The sequence below is a fragment of the Electrona antarctica genome (assembly GCF_951216825.1).
Source record: "Electrona antarctica genome assembly, chromosome: 6".
Lineage (NCBI taxonomy): Eukaryota > Metazoa > Chordata > Actinopteri > Myctophiformes > Myctophidae > Electrona > Electrona antarctica.
The window spans coordinates 20,071,779-20,098,105 of NC_136811.1; the positions used below are offsets into that span (position 1 = coordinate 20,071,779).

Consider the following 26,327-nt stretch of genomic DNA (forward strand, 5'->3'; position numbering starts at 1 on the left):
GGTGATGTTGCACTATAAATAAAAAATAAACTGAAACTGAGTTAAGAGTTAAAGTATATGTTGATGCCAATACTTTTTACTTAAATAAAATAAGAGTACTTTTAGTTTTCTTGGTTTCTTTTGATAGTTGTTTTGCTTGTTTCTGTCCTGAGTCTGATATCTGGCAACCCTACCGTCTGACTAGCTGTCTGTTGCTAGCCTGTCTGTGAATAATATAATATCGGGTTCATATGGTAATTTAAGTCATCATATAAATTCTACTGTTACTGTTGGAAAAGACGTGAACGGCGAAGAGCTTTCCATCTTTTATAGCATGTAGCATGCTATATTATAGCATGGTATTTATAATATTCTAGGCAGGCGGTTAAAGGACAGCTATACAAACTGGAGGAGAGAAGCTGGATCATCTAACGTTTAAATCCAGTAACACTTTTAAGGTACGAATAATCTTCTTTCTACCACTGTCACATCTAAAACAACACAAGTTGCACTTGGTTGTGTGGTTGTCATATCTTCTAAAAGTTTCTGCTTTAGACGTCTAAACGTTTAAAACGGTGGCAATGATGATGATAATAATAATGTTGATGATGCTAACGGAGCTAAAGTTAGCCGACTAGCAGCTAACAGTTCTTTAAATGGTACAACAACAAGAAAGACACAATGTTCTACTGTCTGGGGATATTAACTGGTCTGTTTAGAATCCATGGTGTGTAGCAGGTCTGTTAAGTTTGTATGTAGCTGTTTAGTGTATGTAGTTGTCAACTATACTAGTGTGTCATTTTTAGTGTGTAGTTGATCTGCTCTAGTGTGACTGACTGTGTATGTGTCAAGTTAGTTTGACACATCAACAGTTGATGTGTGTAGTTTAGTGGTTCTCAAAGTGGGGTCCGGGGACCCCCAGGGGTAGAGGGGATTCCAGGGGGTCCCAGACTCCACTTTATCCATGTAAATGTTGGCTATTGGAAAAAAGTAGATTTGATCTGCATGTTATTCTTTCTTTTTCTTTCTTTCATAAATTGGATATAGCCTAATATCGAAAATGTTTGGAAAATTATGAATAATTTTCTTTCTTCTTGAGAACCAATGGTTTAGGCGGGTGTACTATTGATCTGTTTAGGCCAGGGTGTTTGTTTAGGGGTAGGTAGCCCGTCTCCGGACCCCCCGGGTTGAGCTCCTTTGGACCGCTACCACGAAGGGTCCGGTCTCACCGGCGTCAAGCGACATGGGATGCAATCTGACTTTCCCTGTTTTACCTCTGTGCTGCGGTGTCGGTGTCACGCTGACATATTCCAAAATAAGCATATGAACGCTATAGGAGACAACGAACCTTCTGACCCCCCCCGCGAACGGCTCAGAAGCCGTTAAGTATTTTTAATGTTTGTACGACCGTTTTGGCAGCTCTGAAATTCTCTCTTCGGTCCCTCCTTGTTGACATCTCGGTTGGCTAGCTGCGCCTACGAGGCGCGTAGGGAGGCGCAGCTAGCCAACCGATATGCTGGAGGCGGTACAATGGGATGTCAACAAGAGAGAATTTCAGAGCTGCCAAAATGGTCGTACAAACATAAAAAATACTTAACGGCTTCTGAGCCGTTCGCGGGGGGGGTCAGAAGGTTCGTTGTCTCCTATAGCGTTCATATGCTTATTTTGGAATATGTCAGCGTGACACCGACACCGCAGCACAGAGGTAAAACAGGGAAAGTCAGATTGCATCCCATGTCGCTTGACGCCGGTGAGACCGGACCCTTCGTGGTAGCGGTCCAAAGGAGCTCAACCCGGGGGGTCCGGAGACGGGCTAAGGGGTAGGCAACCTTAGGCCCACTGCCACCATTGGCATGGAGAAGGGTCACTGGCATAAGTCACTGGCAGTCAGAGTGAGAGAGACTTTTACGTATTTTAAGTAGAAAATAAGCAACCACGTTAAAGAAAAATCACACTTGTGTGAAGTGAGCAGTGCCTTTCATCACAATGATGATGTCTGATGTCAACAACATGATGTCCTAGCTCTGGTCCATAGCCTTCTACTGCTTCTACGATTCTGCCCTGCAGTATAAGGCTATGGGACTTTCGGTTTTAAATCTCAAATCGAAATCAGACCAGCCTCTCCTCTTTAGCGTATTTTAAAAGAACGTTTTTGCTACTCACCAAAACAAAGGTGGGTTGTGTCATTAGAAAGCCTACTTTCCTTAGTGGACGCACTCTGAGCCCCCCACCACACGTATAAACGGTACTTTTTGGCCAGAAAGGGATTTTTTTTCACCAGAGGAAAACATATTCTCTGAGGCAGTTCTCTGGGCAATATTGGTAGAGGGCGCATTGGAGTAACTAAAAGTATTTTTTTCCCGGTGGAAACAAAATCCCTTTTTGGCCAAAAAGTACCGTTTATACGTGTGGTGGGGGGCTCAGAGTGCGTCCACTAAGGAAAGTAGGCTTTCTATTGACACAACCCGTCTTTGTATTGGTGAGTAGCTCAAACGTTCGTGAGTCACATGCATGGACGTATGTTAGTGGATTATGAAAGTGGAATAATGTCCCGACTCCCTCCCCACACACAACAAGAGGCTGTGAAGTCGTTCAGATTCCGAACAAACGGTTTGATTATGAGGGGAAGTGAAAGCAGGCTTATTAATCCACTTCATGTGACTGGACATTGGACATACAGTAGAGAAGAGACACTCATACACAGTAAAATCCTCATTACCAGTATTAGCTTCCAATTTATTTGTACACTATTTATTTGTACACTTTTCTGAGACATTGAAGGAGGAGACTTCCTCCGTCTTTTCAACTGTTGTGTGTGTGTGACTGTGTGTGTGTGTGTGTGTGTGTGTGTGCGCGTGTGTGCGCTCGCGTCCATCCAAGCGAATTGTTTGATTTATTTTTGAGGGCCTCCTTTGCCCAGCTTCGTATGTTTGTGGTAAATTAACACAAACATTGACTTGTGATTGGCTGAGCAAAGTACATATTGAGGATAAAAGTGAAGATGCCAAAAGTGATTGGCCGGAATGACTTTTGTGATGATTTGATTGGCTGATCACGGAATGTGATGTATGATGATAAGAGCGCACCTCACTTCACACAAGTGTGTTTTTAGCTCCTCCTACATCCAGCTTTTAGTTACCATCCACAAACTTCGTCTTAAACAAACTACATTTCCATTGACAATGAATGGAGAACTTTACGTCATAGTGTCTGAGCAAATAGGCATAGTGTCTATTTTACACCATGATGATGTACGATGATAAGAGCGCCCCTCACTTCACACAGGTGATTTTATTAACTTTAACTTTCGTTTTTGAGGGGCGCTAGACCCTCCTATATACAGGTTTAATGTTTGTCTTTAGTTCAATGCCATTGACAATGAAGGGAATGTAATGTTTGTTTTGACACCGTTTGTTTTACATCACCATTACATCACCTAATCAGAGTTAGACATGAGTTAGACTTTAATATAATAGCGCCCCTCACTTCACACAGGTGTGATTTGTTGGGGAGTTGTATAAGTTTATTCTTCGGAATTCTGTATCTGTACACATGGGGCTATATCTTGCGCCTCCCCTTACCCCTTATCCCTAAACTTATTTGCCATTTTTTACTATTTTGAAAAACATCAAAATAGTTCAACTAGACAATCTACAAGCTCACAACGTGTCGATGTAAATCGGCTAGTAGAACTATTTTAAAATGTTTTCAAGATAGTAAAATATGGCAAATAAGTTTAGGGATAAAAGGTAAGGCGTGCCCAAGATAGGTATTTTTGTCAGTGCTAAACCCCTTATCCAAGTTATCCCTAAACTTCTTTGCCTTTTTTATTATTTTGAAAAACATTTTTGAATAGTTCAAATACCGGGTAGATCTATCTACAAGCTCACAATGTGTTTATGTAGATTATGTAGATTTTATTATTTTTCAAAATAGTAAAAAAAGGCAAAGAAGTTTAGGGATAAGGGGTTTAGCACTGACAGAAATAGGGCCCATAGTTTTTTAGCGTTCAGTGTGCTGACATACATAAAGCATGAGCAGGAAATTACCCCTTTAAATGCTTCACATACGTAGTGGGATATAGGGAGCTTAACTAAAGCTGTTATATTTTCCGTCTGAGAGTGCATTTTGTCGCTCTGCTCCCATTTAAATGATGTGCAATTTTGTGCATGAGAGAGAGAGGGAGAGAGAGTGTGTGTGTGTGTGTGTGTGAGAGAGTATAGCATGGGAAGTTTTATGAATTCTAAAGACAAATACAATAGAAATACATTCTAATTTGATGTATTAGCAGTAGTTGACATAAATGGCCCGCTGGCCCAGATGTACTCTTTAAACTGAACGGGCCAGCAGAACACACCTGGCACTTGCCCACTGGGGCCAGTGAAAATAATGCCTTATTGATATAAGAAAATCACACCCCCGTGTGAAGTGAGGGGCGCTCTTCATCATACATCATCATGACGTACACTATGACATTATCAGACACTATGACCTAAAATTGTCTATTCATTGTCAATAGGAATTTAATGTTTGTGTAGGACAACAAGGTTTGTGCACACACACCAAAAGCTGGACATCGCCCCTCATAAATGAATCAAATATTGGATGTCATATTGGATCACTGCTGTTGCCGGTCGCGTTCATCATCCCTGGTGTCATCAGAACAATGAAATTATGTTATTGGTGTACTGTGTACACCAATATACAATATACTGATGACATCAGGGAACTAACATGCAGCCAATAGGGTAAAAGGGCACGTATATACAGAGACCTCCATGCATTCTCAACTTGTATTGTTCCCCAATCCTCGCTCCCTGAGTAGGAACTAGTCATTTTACAATAAGGACCCGGTGATACACACATCTCTGCCCCACCCTCATCGGGTGTTTGTCTGACCGGTAGTGTGTGTGGTCAGTGTTAAGCTGTGTTAATCTGTTGAAGAGACGAGATTAGAGACGAGATGTTTTGTGATGACAGGACAGGCCTTTGATGTGCAGGGGGGGGGACTTCCTCCATGTCCTTCAATTTTCATCTCTGTTTGCAATGAATCTTGACATTAGTAATCAATGTAATAAGATAATCTTAAAGAAATAATCAATTGTTGCAGCTGCAACTATTGATTATTTCTTTAAGATTATTGATTACATTGATTACTGATATTTATACATTTAAAACGAGAAACACACTTTTTTTTCCTTCTTATAAACCACTTAAACCGTATTTTATACTACAAGATCACAACACATCGCTAATCGCTATGCATTGTGAGCTTGTAAAATTGGGTATTTTATTTAAATCAATATAGTTTTTTCATATTTCATTTCATATTTATTTATTTCATTTCAGTTATGGTTTTACATGATTATATTCATTTTACTTTGTACTTATTTTTTTACATATTCCATACCAGAAAAGAAAAGGAGCAGGAAGAAGATAAATCTTATTTATACCTGCCCCTATCATTAAAAAAACATCTAATTGATGCTGCTACCAACCATAGATTTTATATCACCATGATTATATCAAATAAAAAAGAAAGAAAAAATAACAAAGACAAAAGAACATAGAGCTCAACAAGAGAACAAACAAAAACAACGCTGAGGGAACAAAAGAACACTTATATCTAACCTTCTAATTCATATTTTATAATTTTTTCTTTTTTTTAAAACTTTCTTAAACTGAAACTGTTGTCACTCTTCAACTCCTGGTTTTGTGAATTCCATAACTTTATACCTGTAACAGAAGTGCACATTTGTTTTAGTGTAGTCGGGCGAACAGATGTCTTCTTCTATGGTCCTCATCCTCTGAGCTAAACACAAATCACTTCTGTAACTGTATTGGTAATGATTTGTTTTTCGCTCTGAACACCACTAATAATGTTCGTAATTCAACCAAATCCATGATTTTCAAAACACCTGATAACATAAAAAGCCTATTGGTGTGTGCTCTAAAATCTTCTTTATACAAACGTTCTTTTTTGTAACATAATCAAAGGAGTCATATTACTCTTGAATGAGTTACCCCATACTTCCAAACAGGAAGTTAACTGTTGCACTCCTGACATGTTGTGACATAGAATGTGTCTCTGTGTTGCAGTGGAGGTGAGGTGCACGATGGGAGATGAAGAGCAGGACACGTCTCCCTCTCTCTCCGGCGATGATCACAGCCCCTCCTCGTCCTCACTGTCCCTTCCCTCCACCCCCTCCTCCTCGTGCTCCCCCCACCCGCTCCCCCACCCCAGTCCTCCGCTGGGGGTCATCAGGGAGGGCGTAGGGGAGCTCAGTCTGTGCATCGACCAGGACGTGGCCGACATGGCCTGCCTGGAGGTCCTGCAGAAGGTCAAGAGACTGCAGGGGGATGAAGATGACCCCGATTCTAACCCTGAACCGGACCCCATTTCCGACCCCGACCCCAACTCTAACCCTGAACCTGGTCCCACTAATGACACCACCGACAACCATGACCCTAACTCTAATCCTGAACCTGACCCGACTTCTAACCCCGACCCAAGCTCTATCTCCAACCCCAACTCTAACGCTAACCCCCACTCCAACTCTAACCCTGCCCCCGACCCCGCCCCGGGCCTGGCTAACGGGGCCGGAAGCAGTAGCCCGGAGGAGGGTTCGGTGCATAGCGCGCGCCGGCGCCAGCGGCAAAACCCGTCTAAGCAGTCGTGGCTGCTCCGCCTGTTCGAGTCCAAGCTGTTCGACGTCTCCATGGCCATATCCTACCTCCACAACTCCAAGGAGCCGGGCGTGCAGGCCTACATCGGGAACCGTCTGTTCAGCTTCAAACACGACGAGGTGGACTTCTACCTCCCGCAGCTGCTCAACATGTACATCCACATGGACGAAGACGTGGGGGACGCCATTAAACCTTATGTGGTGGGTATTATTACAGGCTGTCCGATGCCAGGGCTTTGGCTCTAATGCTTTAGGTCTAGGACCTAGACTCTAGGTCCTAGAGCCTAGACCACAGATTACTGATGTTTTGACCAATGTCTTGTACGAAAAAGTGCAGAATCTTGAAATCATTATTTGAAACATTAACATTTAACATTTAACTTGATTTGTAAACACATAAATACAAATACAATATACTTTGTAGATGAAAAGAACATTTAGCTTTTATTATACAAAAAAGGCTACACTTCCACATACTAAACTTAATTTAAATTCACCACCTACCCTTTATTTAAAAAATCGCACTTGTATGAAGAGAGGGGTGCTCTCTTATCATACATCATCACATTCCGTGCTCGCCACTGCTCGGCCAATCAAATCATCACATTCCAAGGTACACACAGACACACAAAGCTGGGCATAAGAGGGGCTAGCGCCCCTCAAAAATAAATAAAAACAAATAGACGATCTACAAGCTCTCAACACGTCACATTTATTGTTTATTGTTTATTGAATGGATCCCCATTAGCTGACGCCGGGGCGACAGCTAATCTTCCTGATAAAATACATACAAAAAGCACATAAATACATAATTACAAATACATTCTACAAGATTAAATACATGAAAATACAATTTATTCTATAAAATTAAACATAATAAGAATTACATTACGGTCATGTAACAAGCTGTAACAAGTGTTCCTTTAAAGCATATTTGAAAGATAATTTATTTTGTATTATATTAATGAGTGAGGTGGTAACAAAATTATATTAATCGATACATAACTGTTTAAGGAGGTTCGTTTTTGGAGCAGGGAGTGTTAAATGACTGAGGCTGGCAATTCTGGTGTTACATTTGAACATTTTTTACCTGTATGCATATGAGCCTGCTCTTTTTAGAAAATGTTTGCGTACACACGTACGCATACCTGAGGTATGCTCATTCCTGTATTGCCCAAATAAGGAAGCACAGCGCAGAGAAAGGTCTCAATCGTTGCCGGTTGACATCATGACGTCACTCTGTGGGGATTTAAAACTTCGTCATCGTGGTTATAACATGCATGCTAAAGTTATATGTATGAATCGAGAGGTCAAAGGCATGCCATAACCGACCAATGTCCCGGCTCCATCCCTGTGCTATCTGTCAGCTCGAATGGTCAGTGGGAGAGCGCGAGAAGCAGAGAAAATAGCTCTAGGAAAGAGTGCAGAGATAAAGAAAGAGACAGGTATGGAGACGGCGGCAAATACGCAGGGCGTCACTCAGAGCTGAAAGACAGAGCTACGTGTTTAACCCAGAACAGCACCGACAGAAGCAGAACCCCTCACCCTGGCAACGGCATCAACCGAGACGGAACCCCCCGCCCGGTGAAGGGTGCTTGGGGGCAGGGACGGCATAGGCACCCACAGCATCCACTGGCCAGGACACCAACAAGGCCTCTGCAGAGGAATTGGGAAGTCTGTCCTGTCCTCCGACCTCCAGGGGGTGCTATGTTTGAATTCTCTGTGCTCTCCTACAACATCCTGTCTCAAGAGCTGCTACATCGCAACGCCTCTCTGTATAAACATTGTCACAGCAGGGCACTGCCCTGGGAGTACAGGCTGCCCAACCTACTGGCTGAGATCCGCCACTACAACGCAGACATTCTGTGTCTTCAGGAGGTGCAAGCGGACCATTACGAGAAGCAGATTAAACCTGCTCTACAGGAGATGGGATACCAGTGTGAATATAAGAAGCGTACGGGCCCAAATCTCGACGGCTGCGCAGTCGTCTTCAAGCCGTCCCGTCTCTCCTTCCTCTCCGCCCACCCTGTTGAGTACTTCCGCTCCGGCATTCCCCCCCTGGACCGAGACAATGTCGGGTTGATCCTCCTGCTGCAGCCCGTCCCCACCGACTGTGTCCAATCGGATCCCTCAGACTTCATCTGTGTGGCCAACACCCACTTGCTCTACAACCCCCAGCGCGGTGACGTCAAGCTGGCTCAGCTGGCCGTCCTGTTGGCCGAGATAAACCGCCTGTCCCGCCTCCCGGGCGGCTCGGTCAATCCGGTGGTGATGTGCGGGGATTTGAACTCGACGCCTTGGAGTCCACTGTACAGCTTCCTAACGACGGGGTTTCTGGAGTACCAGGGCATACCCGTCGACAGGGTGTCGGGTCAGAACAGCGCCCCCAGAGGTCAGCGTCTCCTCACGGCTCCTCTCTGGTCTCAGAGGCTGGGCGTCGACACACACTGTCTGTATGACACCAACGCACAGCAACAGTTTCACAACTACACCACTACCACTCGACCTTGTCGGTACTACACCACTGTACCCCCTCTGTGCGACACCACTACACCCATCATCCATACTGGAGCCGTGTCAAGCCAAATGACATCAGACAGACCTAGAATAGATCATAGCCTGAATCTGCGATCCTCCTACCAGCACCTCCTGGCGCACAACGGAACACCCGAAGTCACCACCTGGAACTCCACGGTGGACTACATACTGTACACGCCACCGGACGCAGGCACGTGCTCGCACCTCCCCGACAGCCGGGGCCTGGAACTTCTGGGCAGGCTCTCGTTGGTGGGAAAGTCTGAGCTGAAGGCGGTCCGCCACTTGCCCAATCAGCATCACTCATCTGACCATCTGCCTCTCCTCGCTCGCTTCCGTCTCCACCGCTGACCACAGAGTGGCGTCATTGTGATGTCAGCAAGGTGAACGATGTTTACTGGCATCCAACCTAACCTGCAGCACATGTCGGGAGCCACGGGTGATTTTTAACCCGCAGAACGGGTTAGTTTGAACCCGCAGCACTGAAACTGTAGTACTACTTTGCGCTATCTTTTATTAATCTGTGTTTTAGAACTGAACTGATTGTAAAGTTGGCCGATGGTCAAGGCTCCAAGAACAGTCAAGATGTATGCTATGGGTTTTTATTTCTCCCGAAACGTCCTCCACCAAACTCCAGTACAGATGTTTTTACAGTGAAAAAAGGAAAATAGCAAAAATAATACTGGACAAAAATAGAGAAATTATGAAACTAAATAAGCACTTGAGAAAAACACAAATTAACTAAACCCAACTGGTTAAGAACTCTCTTCAGGCTATTGATGATATGCACATGGCTGCCATCTTGCCAGCAAGGTGCTACCTAGGTGCAACTTCCCATAGACAGCCCATTCATCCAAACAGAACAGTCCTATCTAATTGTATTAAATAACGTCAAACTCACCAACATTGCAGCTGTACGGAAAGCTTGAATGATCCTCTTTCTATCTGCAATGTGTTTGTTTAATAAAAATCCACTGTAGACATGTTATGAGCCACTCCCTGTCAAGAAATTCCTTGCAGATGATTTTTGAAGTGCTGGAGTTTGGAAGTGCTCGTTGACTATCACTCAACAGCCCATGTGTACCACCTGTTTAGAATTTGCACATAATACAGGAGGCAGCAGGAGGTTGCTTTACTGATAACAAGTGCTTCCAAACTCTGACACTTAGAAGAATAATCATCTGCAAGGAATTTCTTGACAGGAAGTAGCTCATAACATGTCTACGGTGGATTTTTATGAAAAACACTTTGCAGATAGTAAGACGATAATTCAAGCTTTTTGTACAGCTGCAATGTCCCTGAGTTTGACGTTATTTAATACAATTAAATAGGACTTTGGACTTTTCTGTTTGGATGAATGGGCTGTCTATGGGAAGTTGCACCTAGGTAGCACCTTGCTGGCAAGATGGCAGCCGTGTGTGCATATCATCAATACCTTGATCACACAAGGCCCTGTAGCTCATGTGCTCCTGCTCACACCTAACTGCCTGTCTGTCCCTGCAGCCTCCATAGGGAGTGGACCCTACCGCTGGACACAGACTCAATTAGCAACAATTCTTCCATATTAATACTTCCCTAAATTATCCAATAAATAACCCATTGTATAAAAGTAATCTAAACATTACTAAAGATGCTTTACAAATAAACAAGTATAACGTGGGTTGGAAACTCTATGACAATTAAACTCAAAGCATAGGAAACACCCCTCTCCTGCATAGCACCTGGCCCCTTCCTAATCAAGGGAAATATGGTTACTTTCAATACACAAGTTTAAAACATTAGTCCTTACATGTTATCGAAAGCAGTTTGATGCATGTGTGTATATAGGGCACGGCTTGCCCCGTGACACTGCTTATTTCAACACTGGTTGTCTCTCCCATATGCTATTAAGGGTTCATGAGATTGATACTGTGGTATGTTTGTTACATGCACCCTTTGTAGGCTTTGTTAGTTAGAATTAAACAGTTTACTCAAGTTCAGCATTGTCAGGCCGAACCCTGATTATTATATAGATAGGCCACCCAGCAAACAAGAAAACATAAGTAACTGTTAACTGCACAGTTTTTATTATGCTGCTTTATTACCAGTATGTTAATTTTGAATGGCGATAACGCTCAAAGGTGTGTGTTATCCGAAAATAATGAACTCTCAAGTAGAATGTCAAGAACAAGATGAACAAGATTCAGACTAATAACCTAATGGTGTGTTGGTAGCTTGAAGAGCTGTTCTTTTTGGCAAGGGACACTTGCCAAATGAACGAGTCCAACATGTCGCATGACTCATTTAAACAAATCACATTCCAATCTGGATGTGCCTCAGATCTGATTCAGGCTGGATCAGGCTGGATTTGGCTGCCAGTGTAAATGTGGCTTTAGAAAGTCTAAGATCAGAGTTCTTCCAAGTAACAAGCATACATCTTAGCATCTGTCTAAACAACATCCTATCTAAATATAATTATTTAACATTTAATCTTTTAACAATGATTTGACAATTCTTTAAAATGTTTCACCTATAATAATATAACATTTAAAGGACCCCCAGTTTGATATGCATTAAACTATGGACTCCCAATTTGATCGATTCTAATTTTCTTCCATTTGTACACTTTATTTATTTCTGGGATAGTGCATTTTAATGAACATTTCAATCAATACACATCATCGATTTCATGTAAATATGCCAGATTTAGGTAGAAGTAAATTTCCATCCCTAGTCCCACACACTACAGTGATAACATGAGTTATCATGACAAATGGAGAAAAATAACATACAACCGCCTACAAATTAAAAACTCTTGGGAGTTATAGACCTGTAAGTGTCCGTTTTGACCCCTGGTGAGGTCCCCAGGCCCGACCTTTTAGAACCAGTGCATTAATTAATACGACAGATGATGATGTTGTGTGTTCCTTCCAGGTCCACCGTTGCAGACAGAGCATCTCGTTCTCGCTGCGCTGCGCCTGGCTGCTGGGCGCGTACAGCTCCGACATGCACATCTCCACTCAGAGACATTCCAGGGGCACCAAGCTCCGAAAGCTCATCCTGTCCGACGAGCTGAAGCCATCGGCGAGTCGGGCCCGGAGGGAGCTCCTCCTCACCACCCTCACCCCCTTCTGTCCCCCCGCCGCCAGCGTGGGGGCGGAGCACAGCCTGTCTCCGACCAAACGCACCCACCAGCGCTCCAAGTCGGACGCCACCGTCTCCATCAGCCTCAGCAGCGGCAACCTGAAGAGGACCGCCAGCAACCCCAAGGTGGAGAACAGCCAGGACGAGGTATATCGATCGGTCTCTCTGTCGGGTGAAAACCTCACACGTTCAAAAACGGTTACTTTTCAGGATTCAAATTCAAAAGTAGCAGATCTGCAAGCTCCTTGTTGATCTGCTGCTTTTGATCCTTTTGTGTGACGCTGTGGTATGATCAAGGGCATTAAAATGGCAACAACAAGACAACTACACCAACCACAAGCACTGATCTTCAAGCTAGCGTGTGGCATAAATAATGTCCAAATAATAATTTGTATTTATTGAACGTCACAGAATGATGATGCATATCATTTAAATTATTCTAACATCACCTATACAGAACTGATAAAAAAATTATATTGATACACAAAAGGTTCTCAGTCAAATCACATTCATTTTACAATTCCTACAGGGTTAAAACACACGCACGCCACGCACGCATGTACGCAGTACGCACGAGCACACACAAATATGAAGTACAACAGCATGCAGACGGGATGGAAAGTCTTCATCGCAGCATATGATGATGTCATGTTCTTGACCTCCGACCTTTCAGGTTCCAGCTCTGACTGTCAGGGGTCAGATAGTGAGACAGGTCCCGTAAGTTCACCACCTTCTCTGTCCTGATGCATTCTGGGTTGTTCTGCGGTTGTTGTCATCGGACGGGTGTGGCCCCTGAACATGTACACGGACAGTAACGGACATCCCATTTAAGTACCTAATAAAAAACAAAACTCTGATCAAATAACCAGTAGTTAAAGCCATGCTATGCACATTTGGCACAATAGCGGCTCCCGTTGGCCATGAACTGTGTTGCCTCTGTGCTTTCGATCAGTTTTTTAACCTATACAGACTGGACTAGGTGTTACCTGAGAGTTTAAATTCAACACAATAAAGTCCTTTAGTACCGCTTGGGGGGAAGAATTTTTTCCAGGTACCCCCTCATCCTCGCAACACCGATAAGCATATTTGCAACCTTACATTTAGAATCCATTGGAACTATTTGTATTAAAACTTTTCAATCAAAGTCACAACCCATTTTCACAACATTTATTTAAGATGCTATCTTAGAATAGATGTAGACCTATTTGACATATTTGAAACATAATTGCCTTCCTTGATGCATCAATTAAGTGTCAACGACCATCAGCTGGTCACAGTCAGACACTCAGCCTCTGCAGCACTCTAACTGAAAGTGACTGCATGGAGTCTGTTTCATCACCAAAGGCCCTTGAATGATGGAATATGATTAAGGATTACTGTGATTATGGTAAGATCACATATCACACATACCATAATTCAATGAAGAAAAAAAAATCTGAATAATTTTGCAGACCCCCTGGCTATGCGTCGTGGACCCCACTTTGGGAACCACAGCTTTAACTGTGAAACTAGTGAAAATTTTGATTATGTCTCAAAGATAGTAATCATTCATTACTAACTAGTGTTTGTTCAGTAACAGGGGTCATCTCCAACTCTTTCATAAAGAGTAACCATATTTTCAGGTGGGCCACATATTTCATCCAATCAGGAGAGAGAACCCGTTTATCAACTACTATAGACTAGTTTGTCGGCTCATTTTTTTGTGTCATCACTTTGAATTTCATTGTTTATCCTGTGTCCTGTACGAGTTCTCTCTCGTGATTGGATGGGACTGGCATCCCGACCTCTACCGCAGACCTCTGTTAGTGTTTACTGTCGAGACAGGGAGTGTTTACTGAAGAGACCCCTGTTACAGTGTTACTGAACAAACCGCTACATTTTTTAATAAAAGTATCGCTTACACCGCCTTTTTATTAAAACAAATTGCATGGAGTAGCTTTAACTTATGATCTGCATTCGGCAGTAAACAAGTCATACTGTGGTACATGTTCACGGACTGAATGCGTTTTAATTTAGAAGTTGTGTAACATAATCCTTACGAATCCTTTTGTTTTTATGTTTGTAGTTTGTACCAATCAGTTGTTGTAGGTTTTGGGACTCTACGAGGCTGAACTTCTGCCTGACCTGATTCAGGGAAGAAGAAAAAAAATGTCTGCTTTGTTGATGGTGATGATAATTTGTGTCCAAAACTGGTTCTCATGTCTCCACTTTGTTGCTTTACTGTGATTCAACAAATGAGATGCATTTGCATCAAGCTGAAATGTCTCTCTTCTCGGAAGCTTGATTTCTACTTCGGCACGTAAACCAGAAATAGACAATCTACGAGCTCATGATGCAACACGTCATGAGTAGGGTTGGGATCCTTTAGGATTTTAATGACTCCATTTCCTTAACGATTCTCTCGTAATGGTCTGATTCCTTAATGGTTCCATGTAACGATTCTTATCGTGGCTTCTAAATGGACCCTTACAGGGCTGTCCTTGAAATTGAAACATTTGAGAACCACTGGTACTGTAATTGTATAGCAGTACTAGTGAAATCCACATAGCGCTTCTGGAAACGGTTCCATATGTGATTCCTGATATCTCGATGTTGCACCTGGTTCCACCAGGTTCAGAATCCCAACCCTAGTCGTGAGCTTGTAGAGCGGCTATTTATGGCACACGACCCCTGTCGTGCGACAGGCCACTTATGTAAGCATTAACCCGGTATCACCGCTCTCCTGTCTCACTGTCTTCTTGTCTCCTTTTCTCCGTCGGTCAGCCTGTGCGTCTCGCTCCTCAGAGAGAGTTCATCAAGTCGCTGATGGGCATCGGGAAGCGCCTGGCCGTGCTGCCCACTAAAGAGCAGAAGACACAGAGGCTGGTCTCGGAGCTGTCGCTGCTCAACCACAAACTGCCGGGGCGTGTGTGGCTGCCGACCGCTGCCTACCAGCACCACGTCGTACGGGTCCCTCACACCCAGGCGGTGGTCCTCAACTCCAAAGACAAGGTAATGTTTTACATCGTTGTGTACTGAGAGCGGTGGTGGAAGAGGTAACCCCTTTTGGTGTTTTAAGCAGTATGTTATACTTTAGCTATTGAAAAATAGCAGATCTACAAGCTCATCTGCTATTTTTTTTAAATCGTGAAAATGTGGCGCAAATCTTTGAATATATATTCTTTCAGAGCCAACGTTTTTAACTCAAATCTTTACTTCTGGGAATAACTACATATTTTCAGATGGGGGTCCACAGCCAAATACAGATAATTCTGGGGGTCCTTGACATGAAAAAGGTTGAGCACCACTGACACAAACATTTTATTTTTCAGAAAACTGGATTAAACTCCAGCAGTAACCGTATTGTAGGGGAAAGCTTTCGCAGAATATAGCTTGCGACACGTTGTCGCAAGCTAGTATACTGTAGAGCTCCCAGACACTCTGCTTAACCATATAGTGTTTAAGTGGTTAAGTAAAAGTAGAAACGCTGCAATATAAAATAATTGGGTTCTCAAAAAAGTATTTAGGGGTCAAAGTTAGAGTTTGGGGGTCAAGATTAAAGCTCACGGTTAGGGTCAGAGGGTCAAGGTTCAATTTTGTGTGTGTGTGTGTGTGTGGGTGTGGGTGTGGGTGTGGGTGTGGGTGTGTGTCTGTGGGTGTGTGTGCACGTGTCCAGGCTCCGTATTTAATCTACGTGGAGGTTTTGGAGTGTGACAACTTTGAGACGTCCAATGTTCCGGTGCGGATCCCAGAGAACCGGATCCGTTCCACTCGTTCGGTGGAGAACCTCCCGGATTGTTTCCTGACGTCGGAGCAGCGGACAGGAAGCTTCTCCACGGTTCCAAACTACGACAACGACGACGAGGCCTGGAGCGTAGACGACATCGCAGATCTGCAGGTGGAGGTGGGGCTCCTGACTTCAGCCAGTCACTGTTTATATTGACCGCAGTGTCAGTCAACCCAATGTCAGTCAAATCTGAGCATATACTGTACAGTTAGGGTTGCAACTATCAAATATCTTCTATTATTCTACCGATTCGTATTTTTTATTAATTGAATAATGGAGAACCACATTTTGTTTCATCATTTATTTAATTTTCACCATTTTTTCACCATCCATTTTCACTCTGTCTGTGTCGCTCTCTCTCTCCATAGCTCACGGAGATTCACACTAACAGCTGTGATAACATCAGTCAGTTTTCAGTGGACAGCATCACCAGTCTGGAGAATAAAGAGCCTATCTTCATCGCAGCAGGAGATATCAGGTATGTGTACACACACACACACACACACACACACACACACACACACACACACACACACACACACACACACACACACACACACACACACACTTTAACTGGCCAACATCAGGTCTTCAGTTCAAATCGCCCAATTTTTTATTTTTATTTTTCTTCACCAAGACATGTATCATATAAAATGGGTGCAAACATCAGCCATTAGCTGACCGCCAGCTTTAATCTATTGAGTGTGTTTCTTCCTGTGCAACTTTTACATGGTTGCTAAAATTCTGGGTGGGCTGGACGACACGTCCCCTCCACTTTATACAAGTTATACTTGTATAAACTATACGCCATCAGAGGAACCCTGGGAGTCCCTATAACCCACTTTGGGAACCACTGCCCTAGTGTTGTTATTTTGCCAGCTACAGTAGGTGTCATGATAGTGATGCTGTATGTACTGTTGTAGTTAAATAAGGCATTAGCACCATCTACTGGCTAAACAAGCTCACTTCACAAGCCATGATGATTTGAAAACATCAGTTGGATTGAACTGGTAGACAGCTGGTAGCTATGTGTGTTACTGTTAACTCTATGTCTACCGCTAGCTGTTAGCATAAACCGTGCGTGTGTGCGTGCGTGCTCTTGTCTGTGTTTCAGGAGGCGTCTATCAGAACAGTTGGCACATCCTCCTACGTCCTTTAAGAGAGACCCTGAGGACCCCTCAGCTGTGGCCCTCAAAGAGCCCTGGGAGGAGAAAATGAGGTGATGCTAACACCAGGAAGCTTGTATTAATCACATTAATGGACCTAAAAGCTCAAAACAGAAGACTGAACCGAAGGGATCAGTCATCAGATTGTTGGATCACCACCTACTGTTTTTGATGACCGTATGACCTTTCCTCCAGTGGCAATACAATATACCCCCTCAGCCACCCCACTACAAGTGGTGAGCTTGTAGATCGGCTATTTTTGACAAAATTGATGGTCGCCCAGATTAGGGATAGACACTGGGAGTAGTTCCCCCTCAAAAATGACTTATTTTCTACCAATATTATACACCCATGAAGCCGTTTTTGTCGGATGACTGAGGCAATACTTTGGTGACTGGTGGAGACTCATGTCGCATTCACACCAGCATGCTATACTGCTGCGTATTGTCGGAAAGTGCGCTTCGTTTGGCAGGTATGAAGGCTCATTCGAATCCTGAAGCACACCAAAGAACCGCATTGTACTTCGCCAAAAAACAGGGGTTTCACTTCGCTTCAAGTGCGGATCACCGCAGGTGTGAATACAATCGCATTAGATATAGGGGGATGAATGTGCCTTTGTGGTATGAAGAAGTTGGTATTTGGCACACGAGGAGAAGGCATTATTACGCAGCGTAAAGATGTCTCACACCTGTGAAGTGAGGGGCGCTCTTATCATCATACATCATCTCATTCCGGCATATCACAATTTCCATCCTCACCTTCGTCATCAATGTTTGTGTTATGCAATGTTTGTGTTTACACAAACGCTCAAAATCGTCCATGCATTGTCAATGGCATTTGAATGTTTGTGTAAGACAAAGTTTGTGCACACACACCAAAAGCTGGACATAGCTGAACTAGCGCCCCTCAAAATAAGTCACTTTTTTGGGCGAAGTGGCAAACTAATCCTTCAAGGGTTATTTATACTCCGGCCAGCTAAAATAGCAGATCTACAACGCAACCACGTATAATTCAAGCCTAAGGATGCCAGTGTCAGTCGGCTCAAACCACTAGTTGTTGTGGTTGGGTGTAATAGTATTAGTATTGCGATTTGAGAGTGCCGTCAAGCCAACGCCAACTCGGGACTCTTGAATCGCTGCCTTAAGTTCCACACCCTCATGCTACAGTGTGTCTACATACAGTAGGGCGGACTCGCCTCCTGCCTTTCCTGGCTGTGCCCTGGTATCAGTAGTAGTATAGTATTGTACAGTAAACTAGTATTGTATAGTATTGTCCAGTAGAGTATTGTAATAGTTGTATTTGTGTGTTTTCAGGCGAATCAGAGAAGGTTCGCCATACGGTCACATGCCAAACTGGAGGCTGCTCTCTGTTATTGTTAAATGTGGAGATGACCTCAGGCAGGAACTTCTGGCCCATCAGGTCCTACAACAGCTACAGGTACTGTACAGTCCTAGCCTCACACCACTGATTAGGGGTGGAAAATAGATTCATAGATTAATCGTGATGTGGACATGGGCGATTATTGATTCACAAATGTCATGTTTTTTGTATGTTGGTACAGATACAACCCCCAACATCCCTATTTGAGGGGGAGGGGGAGGGGTTGCCAAAAAATAGCCAATCTACAACCTCACAGCGTGTTGCAACGCAACGTGTTGTGAGCTTGTAGATGGGCTATTTTTGGCAAATGGGTTTGTGTAGAGTGAAATAAGAGCGTACCAAGTGCCTAGTCTATGACGGGGACAATTTCACAATACATTTAAACCTCTGCGATACGATCATATGAGATATACTTTATTATCCCTGAAGGGAATAATAAAATATTTATGTGTGTGTTTGTTCTCAGAGCATCTGGCAGCAGGAGAGACTTCCTCTGTGGATTAAACCTTATAAGATCCTGGTGTTGTCATCAGACAGTGGGATGATAGAACCTGTAGTCAACGCTGTTTCTATACACCAGGTGACCGAACACGCACTACACACACACACACACACACACACACACACACACACACACACACACACACACACAGTTTGTACGACAAACTATGAAATTGTGCTTAAGTGATTCATCATACTAATTGATTTGGTCGTTTGACAGATTTATTTTTGCTTTGCGTTGATATATACCGTATATATTCTTTTTCATGATGAGATTATACAAAAAGGTGATCAAGAATAGAATAATCATTATTTTGTTTGTTCACATTTGTCACTGTTTAACTGTTTTTTGTTTTTTCTTGTTTATCACATTTATGTACCTTTTTTATTATGTATTGTATTTGGAACATTTACACTACCTGTCGCTATTATTTTTTTCATTTTATGTCACTTAATTACTCATTATCTGCCAATGATATTCTGAAGTTATGTCATAATACAAAATGCCTAATAAAAACAGTATTAAAAAAATAATAATAGAATAATCGATACTTGCAGGCAGCTCTAACACACACACACACACACACACACACACACACACACACACACACACACACACACACACACTCATTGACAGTGTGGTTTATTGGTCTAATTGCAGGTGAAGAAACAGAGTCAGATGTCTATGTTAGATTACTTCCTGCAGGAGCACGGCTCCCACACCACAGAGAACTTCCTGTGTGCTCAGAGGAACTTTGTCCAGAGCTGTGCAGGTTACAGTCTGATCTGCTACCTGCTGCAGGTCAAAGACAGGTAGGTACCTGTCTGTCTGTCTGTCTGTCTGATAGGGATGGGACGATAATCGCTATAGTTTATCGTGATTAAAAAAAACATTCACAATTATCGCATGGTGGAGATTTAAATTAATCGTGAAATTGTGCTCCGTCATACAGTAGGAATTAGTTTATTTTTGAGCTGCAAATTCAGTACCACTTAAACCTGTGCTATACGTGATAAAACGGACCTGAAAAGAGTGCACTTTACTTATTTCACTCTACAGTAACCGATTCGGCCAAAATAGCAGATGTACAAGCTTCTAGGTCGGCTATTTTTGGCGAACGTTCCCCCCAGAGTAGGGATGCTTGGGGTTCAAATGGTTCATTTTTCCTATAACCCAGTGTCCGTTTATAATTAAATAAACAACACAACCATGGATCACCTTGAATAAGGAATTTTATTTTATTTTAGATAGCGTATTACTATACGGTTTCAATTGAATTGATCAAATTAAATTTTAAGTTCGAACTGGAGCGTACTTCACAAAACAAATAAAATCACAATAACCCTGAACCCCACACGCAATACCTAATTCTAAATTAGTGTTTTGCAGTTCTGTCCTTTCCTGAATGGGTACTCAAACAAAAATAGAGCTCTCAAAAAGTACAAAAATAAATTAAAAAAATTAGAAAATAGGAAAATTGGAAAAAGTCCAAACTTAAAACAAAATACTTCGGCCCTGGATGTGAAGAACTTTGGTTCCTCCGACTCTGGATGTGCTCTCACACACTTTAGTCTGGCCTCAGTGCGAAATGTTATCCTCTGACACCAGGCATATACACACCAACTTTTAGCTGGCTTCAATACAGCTGTCTGGTCCTCCTGCTGTCAGACAACACAACAACAACTAGAAGCTGGCTTTACCACTGTAAATGGTACAGTACTGTCTTCACCATGGGGCGAGCACTGCAGCTCCTCTGTAGCCCACTATGGCAGCAGACCACCGTAAGCTGGTCTTGTATAGTACTGGATACACTGTAGAGTTCAGTAGAAAATCTTCACGGTGGGACAATCCATGCGGTCCACAATGGCAGTAAACCTGACAAATAATAATAGCAGTTTATGTTTAATCCAACGGTAACATGGCTGTGCTGAAACTTCACTGTTGCAGCTGATGTTATTCAGTCTGATACAGAATGTTCAATGTACATTTACAATAACGCATTATAATTCAAGTGGTTAAAAAAATGCCATTTTAAGATTTGAGTATATTTTCATTATTGCGATAATATTGTTGATCACAATTATTTTTGCCACAATAATCGTGACATGTAATTTTCATATTGTCCCATCTCTACTGTCTGATCTATCTGACCTGTTACTATTTGAGACACTACTATTGGTAATACTAGTTCTAATACTAATCTTGGTAATACTGCTAGTTGTTGTGAACTACATTTTAATGTTCTGTCTGTCTCTATGCCCCGCCCCCCCTCTCAGGCACAATGGGAACATCCTATTGGATGCTGAGGGACACATCATCCATATAGACTTTGGCTTCATTCTGTCCAGTTCTCCTCGGAACCTCGGGTTCGAGACGTCGGCCTTCAAATTGACCGCCGAGTTTGTGGAAGTGAGTCTGTCTAGACTTAATATATTATTTGTAAGACCATTTTGTGTGTTTATCAGGTGATGCGGGACAGGATTGAGACATGTTTGACTACTATAAGACCATATTGTGTGTTATTTTGCAGGTGATATGGAAATGTTTAAGAAATTAAGACATATTGTGTGTCATTTTGCAGGTGATAGGGGACATGTTTAAGACCATATTGTGTGTTATTTTGCAGGTGATAGGGGACATGTTTAAGACCATATTGTGTGTTATTTTGCAGGTGATAGGGGACATGTTTAAGACCATATTGTGTGTTATTTTGCAGGTGATAGGGGACATGTTTAAGACCATATTGTGTTGTGCTGTGTTGCAGGTGATGGGGGGGCAGGATGGAGATATGTTTAACTACTATAAGATGTTGATGCTGCAAGGACTCATAGCAGCTAGAAAACATATGGACAGGGTCATCGGCTTGGTAGAGATCATGCAACAAGGTAACAGTAACATAATAATTCATGATGGTTCGGTCTTCAGTATTTGTCACTGTATATATTTACATATCCAGTGAAATGTGCCTCTTGCATTTTGTTGATGCCTGAGGAAGGTCTATATGACCAAAACGTTTTGCTTCATTAAGCGTGTTGTCCGCTGTATTTTAAAGTGTTTTAACTAAGTGAATATGCCTGCTGTATGTCACAGCCAAGGAAGAAAATATTCAGAATTATAGACTAGAGTATTAGTGGGTGCTGGGGGCGTGTTATCTCCTCCGTGTCATCAGTGGTAAATGGTAAATGGTGCATTTATCCAAGGCGCTTTACATAGATTGTGCATTACATTCACACACACATTCATACACTGATGGCGGCGGAAACCATGCAAGGCACCAACCAGCACATCGGGAGCAATTAGGGGTTCAGTGCTTTGCTCAAGGACACTTTGACACTAACTCTGGGGGAGCCCGGGTTCGAACTGGCAACCTTGTGGTTACCTACCAGACACAAATGACACAAATGCATAAAGTAATTATTCATAGAAACATTAAAGGAACAATACATTTAATCTTACTATCTTATCTTACTTTACTACTAATCTTATGCTATAAGTAGCTGCTTAAAATTAATGCTGTTGTTGCATAGCCCCATTAATAACGTGCACTTTGTGTGTGAATATGTTTGGTCAGGCTCCCAGCTCCCCTGTTTCCACGGCAGCAGCACCATGCGTGCCTTAAAGGAGCGCTTCCACATGAGTCTGACGGAGGAGCAACTCCAGGTGCTGGTGGATCAGCTGGTGGATGGATCCATGCGCTCCATCACAACCAAACTATACGACGGCTTCCAATACCTCACCAACGGAATCATGTGAAACTATACTGTGTGTGTGTGTGTGTGTGTGTGTGTGTGTGTGTGTGTGTGTGTGTGTGTGTGTGTGTGTGTGTGTGTGTGTGTGTGTGTGTGTGTGTGTGTGTGTGTGTGTGTGTGTGTGTGTGTGTGTGTGTGTGTGTGTGTGTGTGTGTGTGTGTGTGTGTGTGTGTGTGTGTGTGTGTGTGTGTGTGTGTGTGTGTGTGTGTGTGTGTGTGTGAGAGAGTATGCGTGTGATTGTATGCGTGCGTGCGTTTGTTTGTAAGACCTGTCGGCATTGGCCGTACCGAGACCACTCCCCCAGAGCTTTTGGCGCCACCTTTTCCATGATCCTCTACCCACACAGACTGACCATTAAACCCCCCCCACAGACCCCTGCCAGTCTCACAGCTGATTGGTTGACTGATTCCACTTTTTCTCTTTGTCTTTTTGTTTTGAATTTGTGATTTTTGTTGTTGTTGTCATGGTTCAAACACTCGCTCATCGACCCAGGGGCTGGCTTCTTAACCAATCAGGGGGCCAGTTGGATTAGACCAGAACAGGAAATGTCCTGATTTGACCGTTGACCCATCACTCCATTTTTCTGATGTGAGCAGGTGACCCCGTGACCCTCTGAAGTTACAGAGCAGTGCGTTTAAACCGGGGCTGCACAATGGATCAGAATTTATAAATTGTGATTTTATGAAACTTGGCAGTTGCTTCAAACACCTTAATTTGGTCAGCTGCTGGATATCGCCCTCGTCTTTTCTCCATTACAATTTGGATCATATTTTTAATCGAAACGTAATTTTAACCTATTTCCGTGGTACATCTCCTTCAGCGCGATACGCGTCTATTTCTGATTGCTGCTGTGACGTATTAAAAAGAAGCTGTGAAACCTTTTTTGTGAGTGCGAATAAAGCGCTTTTTTTTAACCACTTAAAACCTATTATGCTTGACCAGAGGCCTACTGGTTGGAATCTCTGGTGTTGACAATTGCAAACGGCCTCTCTCGCATCGGGAGAGGACATAAAACGTGTGGATTGTAGCCTTAATAACTAGAACATTGTACAGCTCATCTCTGCAGCCGTCATGCTCACAGAGGAACAATAACAAAGGCGGTGAAACAGTTAATGGAACTAATCGATTTAATTGATTATTGAAATAATCCATAATTATGGGAATGTAATTCTTTCAAAAAAGACAATTATTTTCATATTAGTGAAAATAGCCTATCTGTAAGCTCGTAGGGGGCGCTATTTTGGCTATTTTTGCACGACATTGTTGTCCGACAAAGTGTGTAAAATATGGCATATGATTTCTATATGAAAATATTTATTTTAAAAACACTTCTCAATTATTCGAGCAAAAAAAGTAATGTATAGAATAATTGCAACGGCAATAATTGGTAGTTTCAGCCCTACAATAAAATGGCATACCACCAAAGATATGACAACAAGAGAAGCACAATGACCAAAAAAGTATTATAAAATCGATCATAATTGGGATTAACAAACGTGATCACAATTAATCATAGTGATGGTTTTAGTCATAGTAGTGCAGCCCTAGTTCAAACAGGAGGTAATGAAGCCAAGCTAAGGTTTATACTGGGAACCAACGTTATCCACACTGGCTCCCAGTCTGCTGTAAAGACAAACTCTACTCATTACTGAACAGTGTGTTCTATAGAGATCTACTCTACACAGTCATGTGTAGGGATGGGACGATATGAAGATTACATGTTATTGTGGCAAAAATGATTAATTATTATATTCATTAATGTTGCGATAATCAATATGGCACTTCTGTTCACCACTTGAACACCCAGCATCCCTATTCTGGGGGGAATATTTTTGGCCAATCGATTAGTGTAGAGTGAAATAAGAGCGTACCAATGTACATATACTTTACACGGTATATACAGGTGTTGGTGTAGAGGGTTTAAGTGGTACCGAATTTGCAGCTAAAATAAAAACTAATTCCTAGTGTATGACGGAGGACAAGTTCATGATAAATTAAAATCTCCACGATATGATTATTGAGTTTTTTTAATTACAATTATCGTCCCATCTCTAGTCATGTGTAGAGATCAACTGGACAGCATAGTCTTAGAGATCTACTGAATGCATAGTTCTGCAGAGATCTATTGAACACAGTCACACTTGTTGTCCTGGCCATTTCATCAGTTGGAGACTGATTCCAGTTCAGTAGAAAAGCCAACATGGTTTGAAACCTGACTGATCGTCAGACACGCACGCACGCACGCAAGCACACACACACACACACACACACATGCAGTGTGTCTGTATGTTTTTGCAATACTGTCACTACTAACAGTTTAGTTTCTGTTAATTTATATTAAATACCAAATGTTTGAGTTAATCTATTAGTCTGTTACTATAGCCTCCCAGAAGTGATGGGCTGGGTTTCATCAAGATGTTGTCAGTATTCTTACCTACCTAACTCTGTAAATGTTCCTTTATACAATAAATTAAATGTTCTTGTCTTAATTTGACTTGTTCTATCACTTTAGCTAGTGTTTCATCAGCTGTCTGAAATCAGAGACGGATTATTCACCCACATTGGAATTAAAAAGTCAGATGGGTTTGTTGCAGAAGGCTGCTGGTTTAAGTGTGCCTTGAATTTGAAATTAATCACCAACAGTCACCAGTAAAGCACACCTCACACCTTTCAGGGTCCACGGTTGGAACCACACATGCAGAGAACATCCTTTCAACGATTCTTTCCTTATTTGAGCTGTTAAAATATTGTGCATGCATGTTTTTCTTTTTCTTTTTTTTAACCACGACACATCACAGCTGATTGGCTATAACATTTACAGGGGGGGGGGGGGGGGGGGGGGGGGAATCCACAAATTACCTTTGAACAAAGCACATGTGCATAATTCGAACGGAACCTCATGAAGCTGGGTAAAATATTACCAGAAGTGTCCAACATCTACCATTCATTTTGGGCATTAGTCCGGGAACCGAAGGGTGATTTTTGGCTGAACGTGGTTTTCGTCAGATAAAGTTTTTTTGTCAACTGATTCTTGTAGCTTGGGGTCACCTCTTAATAATTCAAGAGGGTGCCCAGTGATATCCCTTGGGCATTTCTTGTTATTAGCACCTTAATGCCCGAAACACAAAATAATCCACCCAAAATCGATTTCTACAGTGTTTATGAATGTGGATATGCAATCCACATTGTATAAATGTATACAATGTATGATTAATGCATTATTTATTAATGCATATTATTAACCCCTTCATGCCTGGAAACCCCAACATGCCATAAAATAAATCTTTTGAGAATGAGATTGTATGCACAATAATCAAGTCAAATGTATCAAATCTGCTTTCTACCATCTGTATTAGTGAAACTGTAGCATATTTCTTTTCAGGTTGAAGATGGTGGCAACAACAGCCAAATCCAATTCAAATGATACACTCCAAAGTGTAT

General features: G+C 42.4%; 2 protein-coding genes across 2 annotated transcripts; both read left to right on the forward strand.

The window, feature by feature from the left end:
• The first annotated feature begins 167 nt into the window (after positions 1-167).
• pi4kb (phosphatidylinositol 4-kinase, catalytic, beta) lies at positions 168-25,375 on the forward strand. The gene is made up of 13 exons (XM_079504304.1): positions 168-437; positions 6,079-6,866; positions 12,114-12,470; positions 15,087-15,314; positions 15,979-16,206; positions 16,458-16,567; positions 17,204-17,308; positions 18,569-18,692; positions 19,102-19,215; positions 19,798-19,949; positions 21,414-21,546; positions 21,902-22,022; positions 22,709-25,375. The coding sequence occupies exons 2-13, from the start codon at positions 6,096-6,098 to the stop codon at positions 22,888-22,890; spliced, it is 2,625 nt and encodes an 874-aa protein (XP_079360430.1). The 5' UTR covers positions 168-437; positions 6,079-6,095; the 3' UTR covers positions 22,891-25,375.
• On the forward strand, positions 7,959-9,551 carry LOC306924363 (protein angel homolog 2-like; the record flags this gene model as incomplete). The annotated part of the gene is made up of 1 exon (XM_079502857.1): positions 7,959-9,551. One exon carries the CDS (start codon positions 7,959-7,961, stop codon positions 9,549-9,551), a length of 1,593 nt encoding a protein of 530 aa, XP_079358983.1.
• Positions 25,376-26,327: the final 952 nt, after the last annotated feature.

Bases quoted from the DNA above. Each gene is read 5' to 3' on its own strand.
- pi4kb (XM_079504304.1), top strand. From the start codon at position 6,096: ATGGGAGATGAAGAGCAGGACACGTCTCCCTCTCTCTCCGGCGATGAT. The intron at 17,309-18,568 runs GTGATGCTAACA...GTGTGTTTTCAG, and splicing joins CCCTGGGAGGAGAAAATGAG to GCGAATCAGAGAAGGTTCGC. The intron at 18,693-19,101 runs GTACTGTACAGT...GTTTGTTCTCAG, and splicing joins AGGTCCTACAACAGCTACAG to AGCATCTGGCAGCAGGAGAG.